This window comes from Buteo buteo, chromosome 1 (genome assembly GCF_964188355.1).
Source record: "Buteo buteo chromosome 1, bButBut1.hap1.1, whole genome shotgun sequence".
Classification (NCBI taxonomy): domain Eukaryota; kingdom Metazoa; phylum Chordata; class Aves; order Accipitriformes; family Accipitridae; genus Buteo; species Buteo buteo.
The window spans coordinates 86,079,800-86,102,934 of record NC_134171.1 but is presented as its reverse complement, the minus strand read 5'-3'; the positions used below and the strand labels follow the sequence as shown (position 1 = coordinate 86,102,934).

The 23,135-nt window shown below is 41.1% G+C and overlaps 1 protein-coding gene across 1 annotated transcript in view; it reads right to left on the bottom strand.

Moving 5' to 3' along the window:
• The window catches only part of CFAP299 (cilia and flagella associated protein 299), a 231,851-nt gene that overhangs the window by 124,467 nt on the left and 84,249 nt on the right, over positions 1 to 23,135 (bottom strand). The window contains exon 3 of the mRNA XM_075039813.1: positions 22,160 to 22,250. Coding sequence (XP_074895914.1) covers positions 22,160 to 22,250 — 91 coding nt within the window. The remainder of the gene's footprint in view (positions 1 to 22,159; positions 22,251 to 23,135) is intronic.

Genomic DNA, 23,135 nt, shown 5'->3' with positions numbered 1-23,135 from the left:
TTGCTTTCCAAGGCCAAGGAAAGAAAGTACTTGCCTATCAATTCCACTCGTTACTGTATATTACACTGTATCTATTACCAACTCTTGACAATGACTTTCTAACATTTCCAGTTTCATTAGATGAAATAAAAAGCAGGTAAGAGCCCATTTTTATTCTCCTGACGTCTACTGTGGTATTTCTATCTTGGAGAGCACGAGACCACTTTCATTCATCATTATTTATATAAGACTATGGGGTTTTTCACTCTCACAATCCATCCATTTCGACATCTCCTAATGCTGTACCTATGGCACCACAATTGTACCAGTATCAAAACCCTTACTTGTAACTCGGAAAAGCGGCTTCATAACAGAAGCAATCCAGAAGAGAAGCCAGCCTGCCTTACCAGAGAAGGAATGACCTGCAAATTTTGAAACAGACATTTACCTTTCTGCTGCATTTCTCACACAAACATAACTTCCTTCTGCTACATCTACCTGCCTTCTCCTTCAACTACAGGCGAATCCGATTTCTCTCAACTGATTTCTGCTAACATGCAACTACCCTGCAGAAATTATGTCCTCTTTATCCAAACTGCTGCCCAACCTAGTACGTCCTTTCTCCTGCAACTGCTGTTCCATGTGCATGGGGCCACGCAGCATGTGCTGACACGCTGGCTCAGGAAGCCCAGGCAAGAGTCAGTCCGCTTCTGACCCTCTTGAAGAGACAGGAGATGTAGCACAGAGCCAAGTCCTACTCTCTTACTCCACATGCTACATTTAATCTGAACAGCCTGCACAAGTTACATTCCCCCTTTACTCCTCTGGGCAAGTTTGTGAGCTAGGCCCAAACCTGGGCCTACACTTCCGTAGCTGATAAATATACAATTTCCTATTTACTGAGTGAAGTATTAACATCACTCAAAAGAAAATCTTTGTTCCTTGTTACAGTTAATTCCCTCTTTAGTTTACTTAGCATTCAGGTTTTGAATAAGTGATTGTTCTAAGGAACACACAGAATTATTCCACAAGCAGAAACCTGCTCTTAATTACAGAGAAAGGAAATGCAGTAAGGAAAGAATCGATATGCCTAATTGTATCTCCCCATATATTAAATTCAAAAGCCTGTGATATTGTTCATTTGTTATGTCCCCAGCATCAATCTTCAGGAATAGTAAATTAGTCAGAATAAGTATCAATCAGTGACATCTCCATATTAAAAAGAAAAAAAAAAAAAAAAAAAGGAGACGGACCTCATCTTTTAAAGGAAGGATAAGAAACAACTAATGACACAGAAAGATAAAATGTTTCACTTCCTTTCAAGAAACTTAAGACTACAGAAGAAAAGGGAAAAATTACATGAAAAGACATTGGACCAACTGAAGAGACCTGAGAAGAGCAGCTAACACATTACTGAAGTTACCCATACTAAATAAACCTCACTAAGAACCACGCTTACTGTAATTCCCAATGCCAATCCCATCAAATGGGCAGGAACCCACCCTGGACTTGATTTGGTCCTACTAGAACAATTCCATTCCCTTTCCATTTAAGTAATTATCAGTAAATGTAGCAGAACACTTTATATACTCCATCTCCTTTCTCATTTACGACGTTTCAGCTGTCAGGAACTAGAAGGCAGGGAGTTATCATCATACCACTTTCTGGGTCCTCTTTGTTCAAAGCAATAGCAGGAATTTTTCTTGGAGATAAGGACCACTGGCAGCCAGAGAATGGGGCAGAATAACTTTCATAATATGCATCACCTATCTACAAATCAGCATGATGCTTACGCACACGCCTGTCTTTAAGCACACATACAGAGCCAGCTGCATACGAAGATCTGCGTGTGCTTATAATTAAGTATGCTTCTAGGTGCTTTTCTAAATTTGCGCTTAAAGTTAAATATGCAAAAGCTTTGCTCAAATGAAACCAGAGACATTCAACATGCTTTGATAAATGGTACTTTTAATAGGATTTCCAGTGTTCTTTTGGTGTACTAAGGTTTCATCCTTTCTCCTTTGTTCATAGATGTTCTCTGTAAAAAGCAAACTTCACTGCTCTGCAATTAATGGATAGGTTCTGAGGGGAAAACATAAGAAAAAATAACATCCCTCAGAATTAACTCAAAGGAAGGGAAAGTCTTTCCTGCTGCGTTCTGGGCAATGGAAGACAGTCCATCATTCTGATGAAGCCAGAAAAATTCTTTTACATACACCAGCGGTCTCAGTAAACCTACCCCTAACCCTCTGAGTTGTAAGGTTTATTTTATAAAAGTTCAAATCTTAACTTGTGGTTTATTATCTTCTGCTAATAGCAACAGCTTACGCAATAGCTACTGGTTGAAGAGCAACCAGAAGTTCATTTTATTTTGCCTAAATGTGATGTGCAGTTATAAAAACAAAGCAGACCTTCCGATGTTGTTTTATAAGTAGTAGTTAAGAAAGACTGAGTTTGCAAACCACCACTCCAAGCGACCAGTGTTCTTTAAGGGCAACTCTCATGAGAGAACAAGAGGAGATTGTAGAACATTTCCTTAATGTAAACTTTGCCTGTTTCACTCTGACACGTCAGCTAATTTAGCAAATCAAATACTATTAACGCATCCCATGAATTGGTTTCTTGCATTTGAAATGAGAAACACACCAGAAAACAAAAACTCAGGGCAGCAACTTGTGGCTGATGTAAAGCAACTGAATACAGTGCTTCTCTGCTGCAAAGACTTTAAGAAATGCAGTTTGCCCTTCAGCGATGTGAAATTTTGCATGCTCTGCTTGAACTGCATTTGCCCCTACCTGCCAATGTATTCTGCACATCGTACGGGAGACGTTTGGACAGCTCTTGAAAAATCTCCCTCTATGAAACATAATTCTTAGGTACTTCAGGGTCATTGCTTTATTAGCTCTTGCTGACAATAGCTATCTAATACTCGATCAATGACTTTAAACAGAAGTGGAGTCCCATAGACCAGGCAACAGAAAGCCCAAGCATCTTCTTGAGCTTACTTTTGGCAGACAACTTGAAATTGGTGGATCTAACGGTTATATAAATTCATAGGAGGCACTCATTCTCATTTTCCTCTACTTACTGAACCCATTTCTGTGCAAACAGTGCATTTTAAGACAACTCTTAAATAACATAAATGCAGCCAAAAGCAAGCCAACATAAGGCAGGTCAGGCCTAGTACATCTTTATTCCTACAAGTCACACCTCCTGAGCCTGCTGATGCAGTGTTTAACTTCCTACTAAGCGATTCAAGAGAACTAGTCCTTGCTTTTTAACTCTGCAATGGCCGCACCTGCATCCGACACCCCATCAGGAGCTCTGAGCTGGCCTGCCAGAAACAGCACCCTCAGTGAACCTGCTTGGATTGGAGAAGCCTTAGAGTGTGCTGACTCAGCACAAGCTCACTGGCAAAGCAAGAGCAGACATGATGGATGCTCTTGGCTTCAGCAATTAAAAAAAGACTTAAATATTTAAGAAAGCAAGCATCAAGGAGGATTGGAGAAAAAGCAGGCAGGAAAAAATGAGAGAGAGATAAGATTTCTAAACAATGGAAATCTTCAGATAAAGTTCAGTTCAAGCAAAGCTTTCTTTCATCTCGTTCTTTCTACCAGCACCAACGCTGAGAAAGTGTCTTGGGGTTAAATCCAACAAATACCAACCACATAAAAGGCTGTGTATCCAAAGAAATCTCTTCACAGCAACCAGAACTTCGCTTGTTACGTTACCAACTGAATGACAGTTTCCCTTTCAGCTGCAGCAGAGAAGCGCGACAAAGACCATTTCGATCTCAATTTCCTTTTTTGCCTTTTTTTGTAATTACTCTGAACAATAATTCACGTTACTGCAAGTTAGCCAAGACATGCATGACCTACTTAAACAAGTTCTTCTAGCAAAATACAAAATCTCCTCCACTAACCTAATTACAGACAGATTCAACAGCGTTTTTCTGCACAAAATTAAGCAGAAGCTATGGGTTAAAAGCCTAACATCAAAAAAAGCCAAGTGTTCTAACACACTATTTGAGAACAGGTGTTATGCACAGTACTACTAAGACTTTAAAAATTCTTTAAAGGAAAATGTAGGGGCTTTCAGAAAGAGAAACAGCCTCTTGAAGCATACTGAAATGCTACAGACATGGCTGAGAGATAAACGAAGAAAGTGAAGAGCAAAAAATGAAGCAGGCACTAGTGTGGAAACCACAAGACTGGTGAGTGTTGAGGCAAGTCAGAGACATCATGGAGAAGTGTAACACAGGAGGAAATGAGAACCATTAAAATAATATAGCAAGAGACAAGACTGCTGAAAGTTGCCAAGACCATTGGTGAATTTAATACTTGGCTCACTGTTTCTCCACCACTGCCCTTTCTAAGGAATTGTGCTGACAATAGGAGAAAGTAGCTAAACACAAACTATTTTGATTTGTGGAGCATCCCCAGTCTTCCATAAGAAACTTTCGTACATGTACAAGCAGAGCAAGAGGCACTCCTTGTCCCAAATGACTTCCACACTCAGCAGGCAAATAGAGAAAGGGTGAGATGAGACACATGGAAAAAAATGTCCCTGAGGTACTTTCTGAGGACCTAACAGTCTCTCCACCAGAAATCATTTTTAACTCAGCTTTATATCCACTCATGAGGAGACTAAGGCCTGAGCACTATCCAGATATAACATGAAAAGTGGAGGGGGAAATCAGAGCGGGGACAAGAAAGATTCTCCTGTTTAAGAAGCAGGGGCCTTCCGCCTCTCAGTATCTTTCTTCGCTGGACCCCAACGGAAAGGGCATCAAGACCATGGCTGATAAATTCTGGTTTACTTTGGATGACAGCAGTGCCCAACTCACAAACCTGCACAGTGAATTTGCCTATGTAAATATTACAGTGACTTTCTACGTGTGCCCCAGCACTTATGGCTTGGCAATTTCTATTCTTTACTTAAGACTTCTCTCCCAGCCTTTCAGTTTTTTCTCTTTAGATTGCTGCGTCACTGAATACCTACCCCAGTGTGTGGGATACCAACACTGCATCACAGACTAACAATATATTCGTATACATACTCCATTAACTGTTTCCTCCATTCTGTTACGCTCTACCCTATGAAAATCAGCGTACAGTTATTATGTTGCATAGACTACATAGTCTCCCAACACAGACTTCAGGCGCAGGGAAGCAAGAGTCCTCTGCAGTCCTTGCAAGTCAGCTACTATAAGCACTCAACTAAAAAAGAAAAAAAAAAAAAAAAAAAAAGTTAAATGAACCCAGAGTACTAATTTATGGAGAAAGGAACAAATACTTTCCTACACAATAACTGAAGCAGTGATTATGAACTCATGCTTTTGGTTTCCTTCAGAGCTACTGGATATCCGTTTCCTTTTTAATTTAAGAGTGCCAGTGCTCAATCTCCCACCTGGTTTGCTTTCCACATGCAATAACCACACAGCAGCTGATAGTTACATCCATTCTAAGTATGGATGCTACATATTCTTTCAGAAAATACCTGACAAATACTTGTTTCCAGGAACTTCCCAAAACAGTGATTAGAAAATACATTTGCCAGGTCTGCAGATTAAGTTAAACTCTCCTCATACACGCCTGGTTTGTAAACCAACTTAAAAGCAATACAACGTGACTCTGTTAAACAGTGACACGCTTGGATATCTGATAGGCACGTCTACGGACACCTGTAAATTTAGATCAGGTTTCCTGTGTTCTCCTTTCCACCTTAGCAGCTCGGTTTATTAGAGCAAACATTTCAAAATAGGGCAAGTCCTTTGGGTGCATCGCTGCCAACTGAGACATTTTGCATCATCCTAGCAACACAGGCTTGACTTGATCAGTCCTGGTACTGACAAGCGTTACATTTCGGACTTAGAGTGGGGCTAAATGAGACTCTCCGAAGTCTCCATACGACTCTGCTCCCACGGGCTGGCAGGTGATCGTGAGGGGAGGCAAGGAGCTGGCCCACAGCAGGCCCTGCAGGGCTTCTGGCCAGAGCCTGGCTCTTGGGCTGCTGCCCTCCTGCTGCTCCCTTCTGAACCTTGACCGTCTTCCCGACTCCCAGCACAGGTGTGAACTGCACCTGGTAAAGCATTAACTTTGTTCTCTGTGTTAACAAAACAGGAGCTGCTCGGGTGCACCTGTTTGTGCGAGGTTACTGGCACGGCAAAGCTATAGGAGTAGACCTAAGAAAAAGACCAACTATGCTAAGGGGCAGATTCTCAGCTGCTATTGCAGTTGCGTGAAATAATAGAGTTGAATTTTCTCATGTCAATTAGCCTTTGTTGTGGTGGATTTCTTCTTGCAACACCTGAGGTCTCTTGCTCAGGTCAATTTGCAGTCCCTGATGTAATGTGTTATCTATTAGACTTTTAAAATTAATTTTTCTCATGCTTTCGAAGCTTAAGTTTTTCTGGGTTTTGTCTTATGTCCTCTTATACACAAGCTGTCGCCCCATCGTCGGGGCATTCTCAAGTCCTCGGGAATCAATGTCAATTTCAGCGCACTACCTAAGAAGTCAGCGTAATACCTGCTGACTCCTCTTGGAAAGCTAGGATTTACATTGTGGCTACCAACATATTCTTCATGAAGCAAAGCCTACATGTATTTCAGCTCCAGTTGAAACAAATCCGAATAAACAGTGTAACACAGAGACTACAATCAAAAAAAGGTGACTGTTCCTCCTAGTGTTTCCCACGGCCTCTCCATCGTGACCTGGAGGTGGGAGACAGACCCACCTAGCACACGGCTCAACAGCAGCAGAACACAACAGCTAGGTATGTAGTTCTGCTACATGACCATGCAGACAACATACACATCCAGTCCAGAAGCACGGTTAGTACTGCAAAGAGATGCAATTAATCATTCTTGCAAACCAAATCTGAAGGGGGAATTAACAACTCCCATCTCAAGCACTGGCATTTAAGTATCTCGTTATCATGCACAGGAAGAAAGAATAGTTCAGAAAGATTGTGAGAAATGCTATAGAAAATGTCCCTGCTCATTGCAAGGGGGTTGGACTAGATGACCTTTACAGACAGGTCCGCTCCAACCCAAGCTATTCTATTATTCTATAGACTTAGCTTATATTTCCCACATTAAAAATAATTCCATTACTGAAAATATCTATCTTAATAGGCCAAACTATGAATCTTCAACTTAAACGTTATTTACACCTTAAACCATAGAGAGGTAAAACATGGAAATCTGTCAAAGATGCAAATGCTTCAGAAGAAATCTAACCTTTTCTATTAAGTAGATGCACGTTAAAAATTCAGTAGAGTGCAACAACTACCATCTCTCAAGTTGTCCAGGAAACAAAGCTGTAAATATTCGCAGCCTGCGTTAGGAACAAAGGCAGATCCTTGGCAGGAGTGCTCCTAAGGCAATGGATGCAATACATGGAAGAAAAAAAAAAAAAAAAAAACAAAAAACAAAGGACTAAACATCTAAGTGTCTCCATCCCACACTCTCCAAAAGGAAAACACTTAAAGAGTTTTACAGATGCAGAAAACAACCAAAGAATGGTCCAGGACTGACAGGAACGGTGTAGACTTGTTTATGCCTAAAATCACATGATAGCATGGGAAAGATTCAGATGCAAAATCTAGTCTTTATGTTCAAGCACTGGCAAAGGGATTAGATATTACTGTGCCCCTAATTACACAGGCATGCGTGCACCACTCCTGCCTGGTCTTCCAATGTGGGTGACATCTCTCATTTTTACCATGGATAATGAAAAAGACGACACTGAACTTCACTCTAAAGAAAGTGACGGAGTTGGCTGGTTTGTATGGCAGGACATACCTCCATGTAATTCCTTTCGTAAAAATGACAGAATGATGGAATAAAAAGAACATGCGTTACTGACAGGTGTAATTTCACCCCTTCTTGAACGGCCACTGCTTAAAAGGGAGACGAAAGCCTCAAACTGCTGAATGGGGACAGAAAAAAACTCAGACAGAACTAACATTTGTGGTCTCAGGGGAGCTGAGTCACATGGTTCCTGCGGTCTTCCACTTAGCTAAGGAGTCGTACGGATTTACAACATGCTCTGAAAGGACCTGATCAAAATTATTTTCACCTGCCTGTGGAGGTCTCCTAGAACACGATAGGGCATTTATAAACACTACCAGGAGCACGTCCAGAGGACTCCACAGCACCACCATGCCCCCCTCACATCAGCAACACTAATTACTATTAAACAGTTCTTGTTAATCCATCTGATGCTAACAAGCTTAACCCCCATCCCACTGTGGTGAGCGACAGTTTCTCAGCCAACCTCTATAGCACCAATATTCAACTGTCCATGAACAGAGACTTTTAAATGTCGTTAACTATTGTTAGTATAGTAATGATAGTCAGCTCCTGCCAGGGCCCTGCCACGACAGATGTTATACAGTTACCTCACAGCAAAGTCAATGCCCAATTTGAAGGGAAGGGCAGAAATCAAAGGTAGGTGGGCAGGTTTCCACTCTGGAACTGAAGGCTGCCTGGGTCAGCCAAGTGAAGGGAGAAGAGGACCAAGGGGAAAAGCTCGAAGGAGGAAGAACCACTGTTAGTAACATGCAAGGGCAAGAAAGGGAAATCAGAAAGGCTACCCAATACAGAACGCGTGATCGTCCTTCCCTATCAGACAAAGCACAAGAGCTGGAGCATCTCATGACCGTCATTCAGAGCACCCAGGGACTGACTGGGGGCGGGGGGGGGGGGGTGGGTGTGGTAATGCAGCTTTCTAGAGGAAAGACAGAAGGTTCACAGCATCAGGCTCACACTCCCCGGACGTGGGATATAAGCAAGAAGTACTCCTTGGAGCTCTACTGACTGCTAAACAACAAAACCGCTGTGATCTATGGAACATGCACTACTAGTTTTTTTTCTCTTGCTGAGTAACAGAACAATTATCTCCACTAGTTTAGAATATATTCTTTGACTGTAGTTGTTTATTTGACCATCAACTGCTACAAACTTACATCACATATAGCACCTCATCACTGCAGATTTTAACAGCAAGAACCTTTGCCGAAGACATTTGTACATATCAGCTTCTAGGTTGTTATCATAACCTTCCGGAGAAAGCCCATTATCATGTTACAGAACGTTAATTAACAGCCAGTTGTCTCCTTGCATAGGTGATCACAAAATACAAAAGGAGATCTGATCCCTAATTTTAAGAATGTAGGTATTACCAGAAGCACTAAAAGACAATTTCTGTTTACAAAATACAAAGATGTAAAAGACTAAACCAAGGTCACCAACAGTAATGTTTCTGGTATATCCCTTTCTGCAACGACTGGATCCAAGGTCCAATAAGTGCTCAAATGTTTATGAGCCCACAAGCTGATATTCATTAAACACTACCGTACATTTTCCAGAGAAGTAGATTGTCACAGCATTTTCACAGTGCAAATTGGGACCCTTCCAGTTGCAGTGATGTGAAAAATAGGTAACTTCAACATCAAGGAATGTACATACACTAGGCAAGAAAAACAGCCAACTTAATGAAAAAATCTGATATCTGGTTCTCCCCTTTGACTTATTTTCAAGCCAAGAAGGAGGGAGGAGGACTGTTTTACCGTTGGTATTCTAGTGTATTTTAGGTTAACAATCTGTTTTCTCTTGTACTGTTTTATTTGGTTTTTGTGGGACACTTACATAGTTGTTAGGAGTATATATGCCAACACATATGGTTAGAAGAATTTCAGTGAGGCATATCCAACTCTCAAGTGCTTGTTTTTGTACGTTGCAGTTTATGATCCAGGACAGCCAAACTGAAAAAGGTTATTACAACAACAATGCTGACTGAACATCACAAAAATAGACAACAATAAAGCAATTAAGCATGAGAGGGCTACATCTATTTAAGAAATAGTCCACAGGCTCTGCGAAAGCCAAGTACAGTAGAGTTTCTAAGATGCTGTCAAGAGCCATTACTTGAGCACTGCAGAAACACAGTGATTCCATGATCAACAAGTCTGAGAAGTTCATTCCCAGCACTACTGCAAAGTGCTTATGGCATGATGCAAAATAATTTTATTTGTCTCTGTCCTAGTCTCAGCTGGGTTAGAGTTAACTGTCTTCCTAGTAGCTGGTACAGTGCTATGTTTTGAGTTCAGTATGTGAGGAATGCTGATAACACTGATGTTTTCAGTTGTTGCTCAGTAGTGTTTAGACTATAGTCAAGGATTTTTCAGCTTCTCATGCCCAGCCAGGGCATCTGACCCAAACTGGCCAACGGTGTATTCCATACCATGTGACGTCCCATCTAGTGCAGGAACTGGGAAGGGGGGGGGCAGGGAATCGCCGCTCAGGGACTGGCCGGGTGTCGGTCGGCGGGTGGTGAGCAATTGCCCTGCGCATCATTTGTACATTTCAATCCTTTTACTACTACTGTTGTCATTTTATTAGTGTTATCATTATCATTATTAGTTTCTTCTTTTCTGTTCTATTAAACCGTTCTTATCTCAACCCACGAGTTTTACTTCTTTTCCCGATTTTCTCCCCCATCCCACTGGATGGCGGGGGAGTGAGTGAGCAGCTGCGTGGTGCTTAGCTGCTGCCCAGGGTTAAACCACGACAGTCTCTCATAGGGAAAAATGCATCCCTTCTCCTTACTTACAGGATGCTGTTCAGAAGTCCTTATGATGTCTTCTAACTGTGCAATACCTAGTAAAAAGGGCCTGTGTTTGGGTTCTGCAATGCTATTTTAAATACAAATAGACAGATATTTACAAGTGTCACTTGTTGAAATTTAGATTAGCTTCCTTTGGAAGTTGATCTGTAAATGATAATGTTTCTCATAGTGCTCTCCCAGACAGCTCATTACACTATGTAGTTCTATGATTCTGCTGTTCTCAGTGAAAATTGTTTCCCAGATAAAAGACACCAGATAGGAGATGTGAAAAGTATACTCTTCCTCTCCCCCAACCCCCCGCTGTTTTTTTTCCCCAGGGGAGCTGTTCAAAACTTACATAGTGGTGAACAAACAGGCTCTGCTGTATAACGAGTGCTGCAGTTTAAGTAAGCTTCAAACAGTTGGAATGAAATTTATAACTTAAGCACTTTTGAGATGCTTACATCTAACATTCCAATATAGCACTATTTATCTACAAGCACCGCAAATTTTGCTTCAATACAAACACGGATCAAAATAAACTTCTAAACCACCCACAAATGCTAACCTCTCTCTCGCCCTTGCTTTTTCACTCATATTGAGATATATACACTTGGCCCCCTCCCAAATTATTGACAGGAAACCATTTCATTTTCACACAATAGAGTCTCGCCCGCCAGAGAGAATTTTCTGGACTGCCTGCCTTCATGTGAATTTTCACTTTCAAGAAAAACCCGCACAGAATGTAGATTTCACGAAACACATATCTATACTTTCCCCCCCTCATCAAAGACAGTGCGTGTCGTGGCCCTGCTGCGACTGGCTTTTGAGCTAATGCACGTTCCCTGATCTTGGGAATCAGCCCTCAAAGCAGCCCCAAAGGCAAAAGCCTCCTTCAGAGAAAAGATCGGTGGAACCAAACAGGCATGACGACAGTCCAAAGCTCTTCAAAGACAGCCAGCTAGCTAGAAAGTGCTCCTTACAAGTTGTTCAGGGGTTGCAAAACGTTCAGAGTTAGCAGGTCTGCTAGAAAAGCAGCTCTGCCACGCTGCAATACCCTCAGCCAGGAATCCTCTCTGTACTGAGATTTTGGCAAAGCAGGAAGGTCGGCTAACATGTAACATAGGGCTCTCATATTCCAAGCGAGTTCTCGAGTAAGTGCAGCATATTATTCATAACATATTCTACCTCAACTGCATCAGTGTAATTTCCACATGAAATGGAACATCTCTCACATATTGCCGTGTCACTACATTTCAAGTTCCGGTAAGATAAAACCAATGTATGTTGTCTTTCTCATTCATGGAGGGTTTCAACTGATACATGTGGTTGACCTCAATTGTTTCCTAGGTCTACAAGAAATTACCTGTAAGTGTGCTTTATGCATGTGCTAGGGTGATTTATTACTCTACAATTCAAAAAGTATGTATCGTAATGCAAGCATATGCTGTATTGACTGTTTTTGTAATGGTTTGTATTAGGTGGTCACTGAGTACTTGGCAAGAATCCGTAGGACCATCTGATGACTTTTTTGATTCCACGTCACGCTACCACATGGCGCGCTCAGTAAACATTCAATCACAGTGAATCGCTTTGTCGAAAAGCCACAATTTCCCCTCATAACAACCTCTGTTCTCAGTGACGTCCAACAGCCCACAAGCACGTACACAGTAATAAAGCTGTTCACGTTAACAGGCAAGGTGGCCAAGAATGTCACTCGAACGCTAAGGAGAGAAATATTTAGAAATATTGCATGTAACATACAGAACACCCTTAAAAGCCCATTAGTTCTCATTCCAGCTCTCTTATTATGCTTCTTTCAGTAACGCTTTGAATGTCTTCTCTTACAGCTGGTTTTCACTGGGTCTCACTTATCAGACCATTAGTTAATTTGAGCAAATGAAATGATCTGTTGACAGAATAGCTGTTTATTTCATTCATTTCTACTAAAAGCTTTCACGCATCACCTCTTTCCACCTTTCTCCATTGCTTCCTTTAGAGGTAATATTTTATAATGTGAAAGTCATTGTGTTTGGTAACATTAGGCAGCCAGATGGTTGGCGCTTGTTTTCTATAGCTAGGAACGGAGAAATAGTCCCATTGTAAAGGTTCGAGAGCTGAAAAGACTAATAAATACATGTGGGCATAATGATTTTTTTAATGTCAGTGACCAAAAAAGAAATTGTTTTTGAAAATATCACCATTTTTCTATGGGTACCATCATCTTTCACTAAGCTTAGCCAGATATCTTTTTACCACAGTGCTTATTTGTTTTACACTAATACTACAAAACACATACAACCTGAAATACAATGCCAAAGAACAAACACTGAAAGGGTCTTAAAACACACTCACGCTATTTAAGAAAATTCCAGTTAAATCACGAGTTATTACTTATTTACTGAGAACTGACAACGTGTTTCACAAAGGCACGCACAAAAGTTCTTTTCACGCATGCCCAGGAGTGATCAAGTCATCCCTCTGCAGTTACATGTACCAACTTCCAGTTGGGATCTTGTGTTTTAATGTAACAACCCACTGGACTTACATTTACACCTGCAAAAAGCTACTGCTGAGAACATGAAGCAAACTAAAGGTCAAATTCAGCTTCCAGTTCAATACAGGAGGAAGCCAGCGACAGCAGCAGAGAAATATCAAGATCAATACCGAACCCAAGGTCCTTATTCACGCTGAGTGGGTTTTTTTTCCTTAGAATAGTACTGTCTCAAGAAATACTGTAACTCAGTAGTACACACACAAGGAGATGGGCTTCTGGCTCCATTTAGCTCAATGGTATCAAAATAATAACTGAATTCTGCAGGCGCATGACTTCAACCTCCATGTCCAAGCAGACAAAACGCTACATTGACAGATGTGGTGAGCAGCCCGCTAGTACACATCCTCTGCTTTGTACAAGGATCCTACAGAAAAACATCCCAGAAAACAAGCACGCATTCTGAAGGTAAACTTGCCATTTTATGATCTGAATTACAAGTTTTCAAACTGTTATTTTCTGACTTCAAACAGAGCAGTTTTTCAGAATACTTAATAAGCAAAGGGCTACTGCAGAAAGCAAATTCAGGTTAGACAAATTTGTGAGCAAGTCAATGTCAGAGACCAAGAAAGTTAGCTTTAAAAAATGAGGCAGACTAGCCACTTGAAGACCTTTTAAGTATAAGAGAGAGAAAACTGCACTGGTTCATCCCACAGCAGCCACGCTGCCATTCCTCACTGCAGGAAGAGGTTAGAGTCATCCTGCTGACAAATCAGGACTTTCACTCCACAGTCATCATGCTCGCCGAACCCCCTCCAACCCCCAAGTACGAGTAAACCCTGGGATCACCGTGGAGTGCAAATCACACATTTGAATCACTAAACAGCCACCTGAGGTTTCAGAAGACAAAATAAACTGCAGGGAATAAAAATTCAAAAGTCCAAGAGACCCCGTCAGTTCGAAGAGCGAGACAGTGAAGGCATCCCTCAGGAAAGTGCTACCTCCAAGCTCTACTGCTTTTCCTAGAAAGGGTAAGACAGCAGCTCAACTGCCTTTCCGATGGAAAGCGGAAATTATGGACAGCCACTCCTCATGTGGAGACAGCCAACGCAATACATGACAGGCTTGGGCTTATTTTCCACAGGCCTAGAGAATGTCTAACAACAAACTCCTATAACATCACCTGAACCCTCCAATTCTTGACATCTTTGCTAGAGGGAAGGCCGTGTCCCAAAATTCATCAATACTCCTTTTCAATCAATTAGAAAAGTTTGAGTCCCACAAGAGTCTTCTTCAAGCCCGAAAAACAATCAGAGTTCTTCTGTTAGGTAGAAAAGACATTTAGCCCTCCCCTGCCCCCCCCCCCCCCAAGTGTATTTTAGTCAGTGATTTAATATGACTATGTGGAGTCTCTAAAAACATGTATTTTCCAGCTAAAGCATTTATGTAGTCACTTATATCTACATTCTTATCCCTCCTTTTTTTTTTTAATTCACGATTTGAGAAGAATGTGAATGAACACATGACAAATTCCTTCCCATCAACAACTTACGCACACAACTCTGACATTCTTGGAAAACAAAAGCAAGTCTTCAGAAATATTTCTGATATGAGTTGTTAAATTATATTCGTGCAAGTACCCTGACGTTGAGAATTAGTCTTTTGAATTGGCGAACTATGGCTACTTTAGGAAAACAAAATAGTGGGTTCGGTTTAATTTATTTATACACTGTGATCGCCTGTTTGTCTGTGTTTTAGTGATGCTCTGTGATGATCCAGCAAAGCATTAGCCACTTCAAGGAGTTCTCTTCCTATTGAGAATTTTATTTCTTCAAGCTGATAGGCTACGATGGAATTTTTCCATTGCATGTGCTAGCATTTAACACATCCTACCGTCACAAATACAGTAAAGATGAACTGCAACGTACGTTTGCTCTATATATCTATAATTGCATTTCTAACGCCACATATTTCCCCACTAAGACTAGTATTCTTTACTGGGTTGGCTATATTTAAGAAATCTACTAAAAAGCAAAAATTTGGCACTCATCTAGGTCCTATTCTGGAGAGACCTCAGGCTACATTTGCAAGAGCAGGACCTCAGGAATGTAACACTTGGAGCCAGAGACCCCTGTCCCCACAACGTACACATTCTGGGATTTTTACATCAAGCTAGCACTAGTCTGATCCCAAAAGCTGGCCATCTGTAAGAGGATGGTGCCCCCAGAGCCCATCATCTTGTTTAATGTATCTTTTTTTCCAATTAACACCAATAAGTGCATTCCAAGATTTCTCTGTGACACAAGACCAATGTGTAGTAAGCAGGGCCTACTGAAAGAATTGTTTCAAAATCGCTCTCCTCATCCCAGCTCAAACGTAGACACAGCGTCACATATGTGTATGCAATCACTCATCAGGCCCTCTAGAGCTTTCTTTAAAAGGAACCCAAAACTCCTGCTGAGACAAATAAAACCAACCACGAGGTCTTTAAAGGGAGCTGAATTGGTCTCTTGAATTAATAGCAATTAATCATATCATGCATTTTGATCGGAATTCTAAGTGAACCTTGAGGTCTTCTGATGACAGCTAAAACCATTCAAATATGCCCCCGCCTTGCCCTCAGCTGATCTTAAACATGACCATCTGCCACAGCACAAGTAATCTGCAGTTATTCACAGCTGTCGTATCACCTAAATGGTACAATTCATGTATTCTACAGAATATGCTCAGTTCTCCTAACTTGTGCTTCGCTTTTGATAAATTACAGAAAAGAATGAAGAAATAAAAGATGGTCTATATTTCTCCTCTTTTTCCACCTGCTTTTCTACATGGAGTATCAGTTTTGCAGACTTCCGATGGAAGACACACACTATATCTATTCAAACAATTTTTAAGGGTTTAAAAAACCCCTCCAATCCACCTATTAGAGTTAAAATTATTTTTCCATGATGCCGCACCTACGACTTACAGAGAAGGAATCTTGGGCGGGGGAATAATAATTATATTAACTGGTCCTTTTTAAGATATATTTCTCCAGAACAGATTTGATAACAAAAAAGTCATACTGAACTTAAGAGCTGTCTTAGCATGCTGTATAACATTTTAAGTAACATTCTTTGCCTGCTTTGTTAACTCCTTTCTGTAGCCAGTACTTCATGCTCCTACAAGTGAAATCATAGAAATAGAACTACACCATAAACGTACAGCCGCCTGTTTTTGAGGTTCAGAGGACTCTGGATCCAACAGCCCTGTTTCCAAGTATTTCAAGTGCTTTTATACTCCATTACACCTTTTGCCAAACACGGATCAGCATACACCACACGAACAGTAGCAGACAGTCACGCTTATGATTTCTGGAGATAAAAATGTAACGAAAAAACGTTCTACTTGTCATCTGCACAAGAAGTCTCAACAAGTAACATGATTTCCATGCAACCCCTACCCCCTTTTAATTGGGAAGAAATGCATACTAAGGCTTCAAGAGATGAAATAAGACGACTACATCTACATGCAGGAGACAAGAGTTTCATTTCTTTCATACTATACTCTTTCCAATGACACGGAATCTGATATGTATTTTGTATTTCAAGGGCAGAAGTGATTTGTTTTAAGTTAAGTTACGACTACCTGCACAACTCAAGCAATTTCCAAAGCAATTTATTAAACAGACAAACGTGGGTTCAGTTAAAAGACAAATAAACATTTTGATAATACCCTCTTTTTCTTGAGGGGGAACCCTTCATAGATGCTGGGAAACAGTAAAGGGAAAAAAGATCATGTCAGCACAGTGTTGTTGGTCATGCACAATACAGCCTTATGCTTCCTCAAAGTTTTCAACACAGGAAACAGGTATATTAGAAAGTACTTAATTCACAAGTTTTTTCCTGAGTCAGCTACAGCGGTTGCTTTGAATGGCTCTAAAGGAACAAGCTGTAACCAGTGCTTTCATACAGCTTCAATAAAAAACATTTCAAAGCCAAAAAGGCCCAACCATCTAACTGCTTTCACAGCCAATACTCAGTGCAGAAAAAACTAAACAAGTTCCATTCTAGCAGGCATTAATTTCATCTGATCTCCTGGTTGTAGCTCTCTCAACTGAGAACAGGAGCATCACGTTTTTTGTTGTTTTGCAGGGTTTTTTTGGAAATCCTTTTTTCCCTCCAGTCAGTGGAACAGGGGGAGGAAGGATGAATCCTTAGCTTACTAATGTCCTTAATTTCCATCAACAGACTCCACCTAATTATTTGAAGTGCCTCAACACTTTTGATGGTGGCACGAATGCCTGCGAGAACATAACTATAACTTGTTCCAATTGCCATGAAATCCAAATCCAGGCTTACAGGGTATCTATGTCTCCAGATACATCAGTGTAGCTGTGGTCTTCCTCTCTGCCACATCACCCCAAGCCCCTCCCAAAATATCAGCCTCAAGGTATTCACACAGTAACCGAGAGACTTGTCCTGGGACACAAAAAGGAGTTCCCAAGTATTGCTTAATTTCTTAAGGCTTTTGTAAAAATAAACTACAATATCCACAGAGCCCTTAATCACCTTGAATAAACAAGTAATATTTAATGCATACCAGAGTACAGGTGAGGACTAGATAGGGTAAACATACACCTGTGTAAAGAAGTCGAGACCTGCCCGCCTGCCGAGTTCATCAGATCATCAGACTTGCCTTGGACTTCAGGGGAATTCTCATTTATCAAAACATAGAGAATCACCAGTACTGGCAAAATCCATCAGTAGCCCGTTGTTACCTTACCCTGCAGCCCCTGCTCATTTTTTAAAACTATCTTCTACCTCGCACATCATATTTCTTACATAAACTTTTCTGGATCAAGTTTTTGAATGTAACTGGTTAATGAGCAAATAAACGCAACACTCTTGTCGTGACAGGGTCATTTTAAATAATTAACCTGCCAGATCAACTTGACATATGGATGACCTGCAAAAGCCAATATGAAATGGAGAGGAAATAGGAACCCCAGCTAATCAAGCCACAGAGAGTGACCAAACACAGCTGAGAGAGGTTTGCCTTCCAGGCACAGTCAAGTGCAGTTTTCAAGACTGGATGTTTTGCAATGCTCCTCACCCCACGCTATGTGAGAAAAGGAGACATCTTACTCTGCTTTTTTGTTGCTTTTTTCCATTTTGATTCTGTTGGGTTAGGTTTTTTTGTTGTTTTTTATTTGATTGGTTTTGCTCTGGTTTTGTGGGTTTTCGGTGTTGGGGTTTTGCTTGGGGTTTTAGGCGTTTTTTTAGTTGTTGTTGGGGTTTTTGGTACAAATAGGATGGGCTGGCTGTGTATCTAGAAAACACAAAAAGAAAATCATCTTCTGGCAGAGGTTGATTTCTAAGGGTCCAGACGTACCAGCAGAGCTCCCACCGGCAACATCAGGTGAGAGCATCTGACACTGTTCATTGCACCTCCTACACGTAACACCCCTATCACTGTGACATGTAGAAGTGCTGCTAAGCCTTAAATAAAGGGCTGAGCCTTGCCGTGGATAATGCCAGAGCAGAGTATTACCAAAAACTTTGTCAAGACCACACTCATTCAGCTTCTGAGAAGTGTTTCACATCCTTTTCTTTTCCATCTCCCATTTCTGCAGTAACCCTGAAGTCTAGCTGTAAAGCAGGTAACCTCCATCATGTAGCATTAACTCCTGTTGTGCTGTGGACCACCACAACAGACAATCTTATCGTGACAACGCTGTCACATGTGTGCGATAATTTTTGAGGTAGACCACAAAGCCTTACACAGACTGATCTGGATGGACTGAGAAAAATTAGTCTTACGTTGACCAGTCTTTTGTAAGGAATCCCAAGGATTTAATTAAATTGCTCCTTGGCTCAGAGAGACCCAAGTTGCTATTATCACGTGGTGCCATTCAAAGGAGGATGGGAAGTCATATGACGACTCCCTGCCGTGTCTGTCATTTTTATTAGTCCAACTTGTGCAACTTAGAAGCAAGTCCCAAGGCTTGCACTGCCTTCATCTCAAAAGGAGTAGCAGGTTCTAGAAATCACATACTGAACAGAGAAGCACAGAAACCATGCAAGTCTCTCACTTACTGAGCACAGACAGGATCCTGCAATGTAAACATCGCTTGGCAGCAGTTTTAGCTTTCCAAAGAGGCAGTGTTTTCTTTGGGTCAGCTGGTCTTCTCGGCAACCAGCATACGTGGTCTTAGAGCCCAAGTGCAAACCCTAGAAATGTACAGAATTGTCTATAGCCCTAGTAATAATACAGGTGGCACTGTCCAGATTAAAAAAAACAAACAGACAAACATGGTTTCATAACGGAATACCTTCTCTCTGTTGGTTCATTAGGCACACAATAGTAAAAACCAAAAATGTCTTTTGTGTGCATTCATGATTGCAGGCAACAGGTTTATGTTCTGCATCACTATTTGAAATGCATTCCCACATTAAAGTGTATTAAGAAAACATTATGGGGTCTCCTGTAAAACAGCAAACTACAGGAGAGTCAGAGTTGAGGCTGAAATTGCAGACTTGATATACTTCATTATATCTAGGTACGTACTGAATAGCTTGTAATAATATTCACTGTTCCAAAGACTTTTGATACATAACCAGAGGCTGTTTTGAGGGCCTAGAAATTGTATCACTGCAGGAGGCCTGGGAACCGAGACCAGCTGTCTTCATTTTGATGGGACACTTTACTATTTAATTTTTATTTTAATTTTAAAGGCTGGCCCACAATTTACCATCCTTCGTTTTTTAGACCCCCACATGTAACTCTCCAGACAGCACGCTAAAACCTTACTAGTGCTTTCTGAATCTAAGCTCTGCTTAACACAGCCGTGGTGGCTCCCACCTGCTTGTTTCAATAACCTCTGCAACAGCAGTATAAGGATACACAGCACAAGAGCAAAGAGGAGAACCAAACTACCTCCAACATATAAAGACATGCCTCAGAGCATCAGAAAAAGGAAACAAACAAACAAACAAAAAAATCACCCCAAAACCTCTTTTGGCTTAGTAAACCCAAGGAGTGTTTAAAAAAATTAAAAAAATAATAAAAATTAAAAAATCATTTTAAGCCTATGAACCTCTTCTACCATTTTCTGTCCATGTTTCTCAGGGCTGAGTTTCACCCAAGGAGAGGCATCTCTAGCAGAAGCTTCCAGGAGTTCCCAGACTGCACTGCATCCAGTTTCAGGTGCTCAATGAATGCTACTGCACTGTGTCCACAAGACTGAAGTCTACTTTTGACCTCAACTCTTTCCAGTGCCCTCCTTAGGCCCTTGGTGGTAACAGAAAAGCACATTTCATTTCCCACTCCCAGATCCACGCAGCACCCCGTCAACACAGCGAGGGCACTGGAAGCAATCCGTGGAGAGGTCTCAGCCAGTCCAAAGTGTTGGGTTCTACATTAAGCCAGAAATACCTGTTGGTATAAACTGACAGCCCTCTTCGGTGCTGAAAGGGTTCTGCGTAACTCAGTAGTGCCCCCATCTGTAAAATGAATAAATTATATTTCCTTCATAGGATGCTCTGAAAACTACAGCCAGAAAGGGAGCTAACTACAAGAGTAAGGTGCTACAATTAGCAATTGCCTTCCTTTTTTCTTTTTCTTTTTAACATCATGGCAAACATGTAGAATAAGTCACAGAATGCTTCCATTTTCAAGGCTAAACCATCACGGCATTGTTCCACCCCACTTCATTTCTGCCATACATTTAACCTTTTGGGTCCCATTTCTCCCGTAGAAATCCCTAAATATCCCAAGAAGCACAGTTCCCAGGATATTTGTCAGGCAGCTGAAACCACAAGGTGTTTGAAGCTTCATGAGAAAGCTTGCTCACGTATGTTGTGGAACCACACTTCAGGCAGCATTTCCTCTGCAAATTCTAGAGATTAATTAGCTAGCCATAAAAGAATAAATATCAACCCTAGAATTATGGGAGGCAGGAAGGGGAGTTATGCTTTTACTTCAATTAGGAGAGTTCAAGGAAAGCAAAAAAATCATTAGTGTACACCTGATCAACTTGCTAAGCAAGCAGAACCAGGAAATAAGATCACAATCACTTCTGACTTCCAGAATGCCCAGCGCTGCCTTTGCAGTCACTTTTATTATTTTTCTTTAAGACAAGAGGCAATCTAACAGACAGAAATCCAGGCTCCTGCTACCCTAGAAAGAAGGCAAGAAACAGCACTGTTCTAGCTAAACACAGCAGTAAGACTAGGATGACCATTCTGGGCTCATTTTCAGTTGTGTTATGAAGTTTAAATGGAAGCAGATCAAACTTAAATCGTGAAACTCAAAACTTCCCTCCTCGTACAGCACACAGGCGCAAACTCTTCTTTGTGCAAAACTAAAGCTATTAAAAAGCCAAGGATATAGGAGCATCCTCCCTTTAAACTGAAGGATATTGATCTAATTATATTTACAAGTGGAAATTTAAACTTCAGCAACGCTGTCCGCTGAACATACCTATGTGAATGCAAGGGAGTCACACGCAAAGCCGGACAGATTCCCACGCAGCCTCTGCCAGCACAGTCCTGGTCAAGCAAAGCACTGGCAAGCACAGCGCACAGGCAGCTTGGCTAGCGTGGAGGAGCTGGGTGAGTCACGAGGCACATGGCCATATTCATAACACTTTCCTATGTTAGGCCCAACATACCAAGCACCCTACCAAAACTCAGCAGGGAAACTCCAATAGCACCCATGTTAATGAGTTTCAAAGAGATTCTTCCAACAGTCAGGCTGCATCTTCCTCTATTTAAAGCACACATGGGAACGAATTTTGCAAGACGGGAATGTACAACTTCTTATGGATTCAAAACACACTTCACTAAATGCTTTTCCTATTGTATCCTTTAGCTCAGCACTTACCTTTTGTAGGCTTCACGGCAGCATTTTCGTAGCCTATGCTTACTTACAAAAAAATTTACATCAACAAATAACTAGGTTTCAAGAAATCTCTCCTAAATCAAACAGTCTTTTTCAAATGTTCCACCTGAAGTTTTCCTGTAAAATACCTTGTTTTCCTATTCAGATTAATTTTTAAGCTGTTAAGAAGATTGTGATCTCACAGGTACTCACAGAAATTTTTCCACTACGATTGGCTTCTTCTCTTTCGGCCAGAGCCCGCAAGAAGTTACCTTTCAGTTCTTTTCCTACACTTGCTAGTGACCTAGGAAAAAAAAAAGGTACAATTATTACTATTTATTATTGCCACAGACTCTGGGTTCACGGTTGGGTTAAGTGTTCTGTAAATATAAGGAGACAGTCCTCAGCCTATCGTAGCTAATTTGTCTATTGCCTGTTCTACTTTTACAAACCATTAAACCACTCTTCAAGATTGATCACTACTGCAGATGTGTGATATAGCAGCAGTTTATCAAAAAGTAACTTCTACTAACATGCATTTTCCCTTATATATCCAGAGTAACCTAAGCGCTTATTTTTTATCTCCAGAATTACGGCCAAAGTCACTTTTTCATAAGAATACCAAACGTTCACAGTGTACCAATATAAATCTAAACAGATTTAATACTTCAGTCTTCAGCCAGCAACTAACCAAATTAACTACTACATACTTAAACTGCATGGTGTGGGAGGGTCAATATAGTTTCTGTATCCTTAAGTACAAAGCATGAAAAGAAAAACCAATTGGGCGGGGCGTGTCAGTATGCAGGGGAAAAACAAAACAAAACAAAACCCAAGAAAGGATACCATACACTAAAAATTACTCGTTAGCCTTTGAACACAGTGCCCTAGAACTCAAACAGTCATTAAAAAAAGAAAACACGCATCAGATGGACAGAAGCACTGAATGTCGGACAAACCCTTCAACAAAAGTGTGATTGTTCAAAATGGTTTCTACAAGTATCTTAGCCTAATCTAAAGCCCTTCTCCATCTGCAGGGGTCATTGCACTCGCTCCAACGTACTCTGCACAAACGAGAAGGAAGTGGAGACTTCCCAAATCTTGCATTGAAGTGGCTTCACTGCAAACTTTTCCCCTTTTCATGTCTGAAGTAGTGAATGCTGACTGGAAAGTGCACTCTCAGGCAACC